Here is a 10627-nt window from a genome sequence, read left to right on the forward strand (position 1 = left end):
GAATTTAAAAGGGAGAGAAGAAAAAAAGGAAAATTTTGAGAAAGAGGAGGAGAAGAAAAGGGACGGAGAGAGAGAGAGAGAGGAGAAGAAGAGAGAGAATATAAACATAAAGAGAAAATTATATATAGAGAAAAGAGAAATTTTACATACTTTAAGAGAGACTAAGCGGGGGAGGCGAAGAAAGTGAAAGAAGAAGAGAGAGAGATACACACACACACACACAAAGAGAAAAAAAGAAAGAAGAGGGGTGGGAGGAAGTGAGAGGGGGAGCAGAGAAAAAGAGATTTATAGAGAGAAAATATAAAATTTAAGAGAGAGGAAAAGAAAAAAGGAAAAGAGAGGAGAGAGGGGGGAGAAGAAAAAGGAAGAGAGACAGAAAGAAGAAGATGAGAGAAAATAAGAAGAGAGAATTTGAATACATAGAAAATTATAGAGAGAGGAAAGATAAAATTTAAAAGAAAGTAAAAAGGAAAAAAATTTAAAGAGTAAGAAAAAAAGGAAAAAAATAGGAGAGAGAAGAAAAATAGAGGAGAGAGAGAGAAAAAAAAAGAAAATAAGAATAAGAATAAGAATAAGAAAAAGAGAAAAAGAGAAAGAGAGATGGGAAAAATAAGAAAAAAGAAGTCTTTTTTAAATTTAAATATTTTTAGAGAGAGAGAGAGAGAGAAAGAAAAGATAAAATTTAAAAGAGAGATAAGGAGAGAAGAAAAATATAAATTTTAAAAAAGAGAGAGAGGAAGAGAAGAAAAAAGGAAATTTAAGAGAAATGGGAGGAGAAGAAAAGGGTATGGAGAGAGAGAGAGAGAGAGAAGAGAAGAAGAGAGAGAATATAAACATAAAGAGAGAATTGTATATAGGGAAAGACAAATTTTACATACTTTAAGAGAGACTAAGTGGGGGGACAAAGAAAGTGAAAGAAGCAGAAGAAGAAAAAGAAAAGAGAGAGAGAGAGAGAGAGAGAGAGAGAGAGAAGAAAAGGGGAGAGAGAGAGAGAGAGAGAGAGAGAAGAGAAAATTTAAAAAGAGAATGAAGAGAGAGAAGTATAAAAAGAGGAAAAAAGAGAAGGAAAGAGAAGAAAAAGAGAGGAGAGATTTGGGGGGAAAAAGAGAGTAAATTAAAAAATTAGAAACAGAGGAAAAAGAGGAGAGAGAAAAATGAGAAATGCAAATTTGCTTGCCGCTTCGAGACAGCAAAGCTACCCCAAAGCGGCCTAGCGTTCTGCGCGTGCGAAGCGTGTACGAAACACTAGTATATATTATTATTACTATTAACAAAACACAAATTAACATTAGTACACTTGTATTATATGTAGCAATATTATTATATATATGTAAAAATGTTATGTTATAAAATTTATATCACCAAATTTTTAAAATTAAAATATTATTATATTATATTCATATATATATATATACATATATTGTGTAATGCTTTTCGAGGATGTCACATGGTGTGCATTTAAGGCCCCCTCACCTTAGCCTGAAAACTTGTGTGTGGGTCACAATCACAATAATAAAATTGATGATGCATATATATGGAGTTTTTATGGCCAACAACACTCTTGCCTCATAAAGAATCACTTGGGGTATGTAGCACACTCTTCTTTGGTGATGTTGTGCTTAGCTCCTTTTTGGGCGTACACTTTTAAAAGTTCTTATTGCTTTCATAAGGAATTGAAACTTGGACATATTGTTAAACCTTCTTTCCTCTTGTGAAATTTCATATGGATCCTTACCTACCTATTTTAACATGACATTAAGAGTATTGTGATTGCTAGTTCCTAATAAGACATAGAAGAGACATGTCGAGGCCTTTAGTTAATTTAACTATGATATGCTGCAACACTAGCATTTAGGCAAGTGGAGGCTTCTTTAACTGAATACTTTCGCGAGCTTTAAAGCCAATTTGCATGTAGTTGCCATTTCACTAGCCAAAACGTTTTGGTTTAGAAGACATTGAAAAATGTAGTTTAGAAAACATTGAAAAAAGTAGATGTCAAAGTTCTTTTCCAAAAATTATCGGTGGTCTTTTATTTCTTAGAAAATGTACAATTCACTTTACATAGAGCCTCACACGACTATCGAAAGACTAACACCACGGCCCCATTTATATTTATAACCAGAATTATGGAGAGAAGAAAATTTGAGGAAGCAATTCACTTTATATATTCAACCTCACAAGTCTGCTGTACAAGGGAAAATTTGTGGCAGATCGTAATAAACAACACCGTTTTTTTTTTTGCTGAAGAGAAAGTGAAATTTGGTGTTACCGAAAAGAGACGAAAGCATAAGAGTCAAAGATGCTATCTTTCGTACGCACAGATGATCTCTCTCTCATTCATTCATTCATGATCCATGTGTCTGTCTGTCTATTTCGCCATCCACCTTTCCGTCATCCGTGGCCTTGTGTTTTATTTTGTTGAACTCTTCTCTCTTTTGGCCTTCTGCTGCTCCACAATATGTTAAAGGTGGTGCCTCTCTCTCTCTCTCTCTCTCTCTCTCATGTTCTCTTGGGGATGAGACATCCCCCTTTCTCTTTCATGTCTCCCTTGTCCCTCTCTTCGTGGTAATCCATCCGCACACGGAAGTGTGACCACACACAAAAAAAAGGCCCAAAATGACTATATGGGCACATGTGCTCTCTCCTCCGAAGTTCACTTGCTGAAACATAACCGTGATTTTAATCATAAGATGGATTCTGTCAATCCATGAAACGATGTTCTATCTTTCTGTCAAAAAGGGGACGATGATGAAGATGATAATGATGCTGCTGCTGCTGCTGTTGAAGCATCATCTCAGTGTTGTTGTCATTGTCATTGTTGTTGTTGCCGCCATTGTTTTTCGGATTCATTGCGGCCCCTGTTGCTGGGCATGGAGGGAATCCTGATCTCTCTGAGCAAGGCTTCGGATCCACACATTGTTTCTTGTTGGGCGACTCCTGATCAGGCTGGTCTTTTGCATCATCTGAATTCTCCTCGTTGTTCACTTGTTTTGCTGCCACTACTTGCACCCTGCACGCACAAAAACATGGCGATTCTGAAATTTTACCATAAGAAAAGCAACCAGACAAAACATAGTTTTCGTTGTCCCAGCACTGGCTACAGTGTCACCGGGACATGTGATGACTTTCCAAGCATTGGCTACAGTGTTACCAAGACATGTGATGATGCATGTGGTATCAACACATGTGATGATCCCATGGGCCATTATCTTTTTTGTCATAGCATCCATGATTCTTGATCGAAACCCTTGAATGTGATGATGCATTTAGTATCAACACATGTGATGATCCATGGGCCATTATCTTTTTTGTCATAGCATCCATGATTCTGGATTGAAATCCTTGAAACGGGTAGAGTCTCTACCTGTCTTTCCTCTTCTCCAGAAAGCGCGCTAGAGATGCCTTCCGTGCGTGAGGAAGCTCTGCCAAAACCCACGAAAGAAAACAATGAAGCAGGCAATTGATCAGTACACAAATGCTCAAGAGTCCAAATCACTCACTAAAATCTGAATATACTAGAGAGACTATGGTCACCACCAATTGTGTCACCATAAGTACGAAGAGCAATACCTATTCCTGCATGCGGTCTCTTGACTGCCGTTTGGGGGATGGGAGAGGAAGGAATGCTTGGAGGAGCAACAGGACTAGGAGCCGAAGCCTTGTTGTAAGGTGTTGTGGGTACGACCGACGCAGTTGTTGGGGCTGCTGCAGCAGGGGATGGAGATGGACATGGAGACGAACTGCGTAGCGTACTTAAGGATGGTGCTGGTGGAGCTGGAGATGGAGATGGAGACGCAGACGGAGCCGGTGGGGGCAGGGCCGGGGGTAGTGTCAGGTTAACTGAAGATATATTGTTAGAAGCAGCAGCTGGGTTTACACACCCTCTCTCTAATTTCTCTACTGTAGACCTGCTACCCGAATTCGACGACCAAGAATTGCCTGTCCCTGCTAGTAGCATAATGGCATGCGCCTGCATGCAGGCGCAAATACTATTATAATGTTTATAAAGGCTGATGTCTCATTGGTCCACTAACCAGAATACCATTAAGCAAAGAGGCAATTTGTACAAACAATTGCTTCATTTCTCATGCTCTAATTAGAGGAAGTCTTCTTCACATATTTAAGTAGAAGAATGAGAGGGGACTTGGAATTTACCCTATTAGCAGGGACATCATCATAGACGTTCACGGTTCCAGAGTAGAAGATGGTGAGCTGGGCAGTGGGTACTGCGTTGTTGGACTGGTTAGCTGGGGTTGATGGACTGCTAGCCATGGCTGCAGGCCTGTTATACAACACCAAACAAAACAAAGACTCTTTCGTGAGGTCATGAATGAATAAATGTTCAGGCTGCAGCAGCTACTTATGAGAACATTCAGCTTGCTACACACGCATGTGCAGGCACATACATGTTGTGAGACAAATTATCTGATTGTGTTGATGTACAAGGGCTTATGCCACGAGTCTTGACGGTCATTGTTAAAAAAAGGCACGCCCTCACACACGCACACAAGCAGAAGGGATGGCAGGCAGGGGATTAGTACCTCTGATGCATCAATGGCGGCAATTGGTGAATGCGCACCGCAGTGCTATATTGCTGTGGTTGCTCTTCCTCTGGATGTTGTTGTTGCTGAGAAGAACTGTATCGGGGAGTAGATATAGGAGAGCCAAAACCTGTTTCTAGTACTGATTGTGATGATGGAGCCTGGAAAATGCTACTGAAGTGTTGTTGCCGAAACGACAGATCGAGCTCCGGCAAGTGCTTTGATCTGAGATCCGGCATAGACTGATTTCGCAATCCTTGAAGCCCTGCTCATACACAGACACATTGAGAGAGAGAGAGAGACACACACACACACACACACAGATACAGTTCAGAAGTTAACCTAGGTGGGAGTACCAGCAAGAGACACTAGAGCAGCACAAATCATTAATTCAAGACAATAGAGCGGCACAATTCATCAATTACAGGGAGCTGTAAGTAGCACAATTCATGAATCGATAACATAGAAATGGCATGGTCTCACATAGCAAACTAGAACGTGCGAGAGATTGACAGACAGACAGACAGACAGAGCTCATTATACCTCGTCCTGTGAATTCCTGTTGCTGTGAGGACTCCTGATCAGGTGCAGCAGCTCCTGCCGTGGAAGAATTAACTGCAGCAGAGCCATTGTTGTTGTTGTGGCTAGAGATTTGCCGGATCTGATCGAAGATGTGCTTCACAGCCAGGGCAGAGCTCTCTCTGGTGCGCAGAGACATGGGGTTGTGACTGGTTGCATTATTACTGAGATGCTTAGCATTGAAGATAGAGGGGGTTTGCTGCTGCAGGGGCAGTACTGAGCTGCTGGTGGCATTAAAGCTGTTGCAATGCTCTGATTTGTTTCTGGCTTCGTTCTGGTAAGTGGTAGCAGCTCGACCCAAGCTGAAATCTAGATGGAAACCTGTCTCAGGAGGGTTATCTTGGGCTGCCATATGTATGCTGAAACACGGAGAGAAAGACAGAGAGAGAGGGGGGGGGGGGGGGAGGGAGTGCGGGGGGATGGGGGGAGGAGAAGAATAAGTGGAGGAGAGAGAGAGAGTAAGGGTCTTTACAAAGTGGAACTTTATACGAAAAGAGAGAGAGGGAGACAGAGAGAGAGGTAATGTGAGAGAGAGAGAGAGAGAGAGAGACGAAAGATTCAAAGAGAAGAGAAGCAGAGAAGACTGAAGTGTTTGGCCCTGTCAAGCAAGCAGAAGAAGGAAATTAAGCAAAACACATGTCACAAAGCTCTAATAATTGAATTTTTTTTCTCGACAGGGGCCAGGGCAGGTTGCCGGCTTGGCCACGTCTTCTACGTTCTCGGCGTGCGCAATTTCAAGCGACAGGCCTTCTTCCGCTTATATTTCAAATTCCCCCTTATTTTTCCAGATTCTTTTTTTTTTTTTGTAAACCTACGTCTTTGCTGAGACGTTTTTAATTTAATCACGCAAACCACGCGAAAAACAATAGGCCTGTGCGGCTGGGCCCCATGCGGCCTTGAAACTTAAAACCGCTTCAATCCGCGAATTTCTCGGGGAAAACAGAAAACCACCCAATCAATCAAGAAAGCGAAAAAGAGAGGAAAGAAAAAGGACCAAGGTGGAAGCAGGCGCTTCCGGCAGCCACGTCATGCCATCTCTCATTTTCGGCACGTGCTGTGCACTGTTTTGCCCCAATTTTCTTTTGGGCAGCTGCAACATGTGGCATAAATTAAGGCCGCTGATATCCCTCTGGAACTAGCATTCTCGTATTTAATTTAATAAGCTAAGGTTCTAATAAGGTGTAAAGTAAAATTGACAAAAAGCCTCTTCCCCACTTCCAAGTTCCTAGTCGCTTTTCTTCTCCCATGGATGCAATGCATGGCATGGTATGCATGATTGCATGTTAGCCGTCCGGCCCCATGGGCATCATGATGTCGACTTTGCATCAATCATATCATGCTTCCTTCTCATCATGTGTTCCCACCAATATTCCAATCCGCCTCATTTTCCACAAGCTTTCTTTTTAAAGAAGCTTTAAGGTAGATTCTATATATTAAAGGAAGACTTACATTAGCCTTTTAGGCTGGGATTCGGGAACTTAGAACAAGTTGGAAGCACAACCCAAGTCTATGGTATTTCAGGTCTACTAGTATTAGATAACCTATCTTTGCAAAATAGCAGAGCCATTCAATCAGCACCATTGTTCATTGAAAACCAAGGTTAATGTAAAATGACTTGTAAAAGTTTCGAAAATACCTTCAAATTTTAAAGAACAATGTTTAAAACCATGAATTTCATGAATACTTTAGTTACTAAACAACAAATACATGTAATTTGATTCAAAAATCCCATCCGAATTTTGAGTTAAAAGTTTTTGTACAAGTACTAAGAATGTTTTTTGTGAACACTATTAGTCTATGCTTTCTAGCTCTGATCAAGATTGCATCGCTAGAGATGATTCCTTGACCTCCCTGGTTCATGCCATGTACCTTGAGTATTTGTGGGTGTTGATGCTCCAACAATCTGAATCATCAAAATTATTGTTTTCAAAGTTTAGCTTAACAAATATTATTGTAGTGTTCTTTTCTCTCTTTTTTTCCCTTGTGGAATAGCGTGAAATTTTATTAAAAGAAAGGAAAAAAGATGCATGGTTAAACTTTTTGCCAAGAAGTGTAACCCTTAACAATTTGTCTAGTGGATGCTCTTACGCCTTACATTAAAACATCTCATTAGAGTTTTCTTTGGGGAATTAAGGTTTGTGTTACTGCTTGGTAACTCTAGACAATTGTTGATTTATCCTCATCAAAATGGCTTCTATAGTGGCCCCTTGCAGCTTGACTTCTAATATTGTTGCTCTCCTAACATCTTGGAGTTTCATCTCTTCTCTTTTGTGAACATTTCTTCAGAATCTATTTGCTTCGCATAGTTCCCCCTCAGCCTTTTCTTTGGCCCATTTTGCTTCCCCTTTCACCAGTATCATCAAGCCAACATATATTTCATGGGTTTTAACCCTTCCAAATCTTGAACTTTTAGTTAATAATTTGGCAGCAAAGTGGTGGGTAGCAAGGAGCTTTCACCAAAACTCAAAGAGCTTTCATGTTAAGCAGAAAGAGATTTCAAGCCAAAGATTACTTTGAATGAAGTCCATCATGGCACACTCCAACAAACATCTCCCCAATCCAAAACTTTATCTTGCCTTGGAGTGTCCGTTCCTAGAGGCTTATAAGAATTATTCAAACAGGGATTAGGTTTTGATGGGACTTTGGAAGCAGGGCTTAGTGTCATTTTCTTTCAGTTCTTTCATTCCAGTTCAAATATCCATTAAGATAGCCACAACATCTATTTGTTCAACCTTCTGGAGAGCATTGCTTCATTCTGGATTATGTTGCTTACTTTCAATCCATTGATTGTGATATTTCATTATGTTGTCCATGTCTGCCCCCACTTACACCAACAAATGAGCTCACATTTTGTTGTTGGTGTTGATCATGTTGTATTCATGCAAGAAGAGCAAATAGACTTAGTGGTGGTGCTATTTTCTTCTACTCATCTCTTGATCATCTAAGCGTGCATTTTACTTTCCCAATACATGCCAAAGAGACATCATTATGTAGTAAGTACATCTAATATGACATAAACTTCTTAGAGCTAGGCTCCCCATGGTTAGGAGGTGCTCTTTATCATAGGCAGCAATACATTTTGCCCTAGAAGTTCCTGCCTAATGACAGTGGGGTCTTGAACACCGGCAACCATACCACGGGCCACCATGGAGAAAAGTGGGCCAGTCCTAGTACTTGTAAACAAGTATTAGCAAAGACACATTATCACTTGCCAACATCCTAGTCTTCCTCCCTACAACTAATATAGGAAATGCATGTATTCTCATGCTTTTCGAAATTTTATATTCTTAAGAGTCCTCAACCAAGTTTGTCACACATCCATATTCTCAATGTCATAAACAATCTTTTAGTAAAGGTCCTATCTCAATCAAGCTCACTAATTCTTAGCTAGTACAGGAAATAGTTGCAAATTAAAGAAAACTCATTTTCATGGCTAGGCTAGGAGTTGGCATGTGTAATCGTATATTTACATGTTAAAAGTAAAATTCATCGCCATCAACAATACATCATATAACCACACAAAAAATCCATGAACGATAATTTTCCAATTTTCTTGACAAGAGGTGGTTTGCAAATTAAAGAAAACTTGTTTGCACGGTTGGGTTGGGAGTTGGTATGTATAGTCATATATTTACATGTTGAAAGTAATATTCATCACCCATCAACAATACATCCTACAACCACAAAAAAATTTCCATGAATGATAATTTTCCAATTTTATTTACAAGAGGTGGTTTGTAACCTTGCTAGGCAATGCCCTCACCCATGGTCCGATCTAATCCTGAGTTTGAAACCAATTGTGATGCACAAAGCCATGGGAGCATGGAAATTCAACACCCAGATCACATTCTGGTTGTGATTCAAATATTGGTGCGAGCAAATCCTAAAACACTATAGAATTGTGAATAAATAGTCAACTTTATAAGCAAAATCAATCCTTGACTTAATAAAAGCTTCCCAACACAAACATCACGGTTTGAATGGACAAGCACTTTTATTATGTTATTATAAAGGTTAACATTGTATAGTACTTCAAGGCCACCTAGCACATCGCTTTCAACTTGAAGCAAACCCATGTGCCTAATTCACAATACAAAGTTTGCCTCTTATTTATCCTCCCCATCTTTCAACACACTCATGTGGTACAAGCCCTTTATCCCATGTGCAAATTTTACTTCTTGGAATTTGGTGGTGGAATTTCAAACCAACATGGGACCATCGAGATAAAGTAATATCACACATTTTGGAATCCTTACATCATCAACCTCTCAAAGAAAGCCACAACTCACATGCCATAGAGTACTAATGGTACTACCTCCAAAGCTTATTGTTTATGTGAACCTAATCTAGACGGAATAATTAACTTGGAATGGAATTGAATATCATTACTCTTTGAACGCCAAGACCTCCCCTTTGAATGATAAAGTAACATTCACTTTGTGACGTTACTAGTGAGAATTTAGCTATTTAGATCGTAAAGTTTAGTCCATAAGATCGTGTCATTAAGATATATTTACAAACTTTAAATCTATGAATAATTTTACCACACCTACTTTTCACCATAACATCATGTGCTCTAAGAGCACATTGCATAGGCAATGCAAAGAGTCAAGTCCTTCCATGCTCTTCTCCTCCTTCCTCCCTACCTCACTTTAAAGCTAAGAAGCATTATTGCTCTTGCCTTTGTAGAAAGCACAACTTTGGTATCACTATTAGACAATTGAACAATGTTTGGTTTTGAAATATTTACTTGCATTCTAAAAGACAGTAACAATGAAAGTAGAGGTTCCCATTAAGTTATCTAAATGTTTTAGAGCTCATTAAAGTTGTCTTTTGCTAAAAAATTCCAACAAGATATGCAATTCATTTGAAGGAAAAATTCTAAAATAAGCTCACCTTTAGATTCTCTATGATTTGTTGGGGTTTCTAACTACTAGAGGTCCATGCATATATAGTGTCTAATGAGGAACTTCCTTTGTATTTTATTTGAAAGAAAGTTTTCACAAAACAAACTATGTAAATGAAGTACTAAAGCCAACTACAGATGTTCAAGTCCTTATCCCCCCCCATAATAGTTAGAGGAAACCGATAATAGTAATATCTCTCTAGTTGATCTCACTAAAGTATGTACCAAATAAAGTGATCAAAATCAATAGTTGTTATGGAAAGTTGATATGCCATGAAGGTTTAATTGCACAATCTATAAAGGAGGTCAATGCCCTTCATTTTCCCATCAAAACCTAGTGGTTCACAACATTATTAGCTTACTAAACCTTCATTTTCTTTTTGAAAGAAGATATAGACATTTACCCTACTCATTACTCTCTTCCATCTTGCTTCAAATGTAATGTATTAGAGCACATGTTATTCGTAGACATATAAAGTTGTATACTTGCACCATGAGAATTTAAGAAATAACATTTTCAAGCTAGATGATCTTTTGTATCATTAACTTAAGATTTGCTTCAAAAATAGTTCTTTTTGTTGTACAAAAAGGGTTCTTTTTA

General features: G+C 39.1%; 1 protein-coding gene across 1 annotated transcript; it reads right to left on the reverse strand.

Moving 5' to 3' along the window:
• Positions 1-2141: 2141 nt before the first annotated feature.
• On the reverse strand, positions 2142-5806 carry LOC148011088 (uncharacterized). Its single transcript, XM_087671682.1, has 6 exons — positions 5085-5806; positions 4542-4806; positions 4156-4282; positions 3571-3970; positions 3365-3422; positions 2142-3010 (listed from the first exon to the last, which is right to left on the reverse strand). Exons 1-6 carry the CDS (start codon positions 5470-5472, stop codon positions 2701-2703), a joined length of 1548 nt encoding a protein of 515 aa, XP_087527808.1. The 5' UTR covers positions 5473-5806; the 3' UTR covers positions 2142-2700.
• Positions 5807-10627: the final 4821 nt, after the last annotated feature.

This window comes from Lygodium microphyllum, chromosome 29 (genome assembly GCF_053477565.2).
Source record: "Lygodium microphyllum isolate KBCC chromosome 29, Lygodium_microphyllum_v1.1.10, whole genome shotgun sequence".
In the NCBI taxonomy this organism is placed as follows: Eukaryota; Viridiplantae; Streptophyta; class Polypodiopsida; order Schizaeales; family Lygodiaceae; genus Lygodium; species Lygodium microphyllum.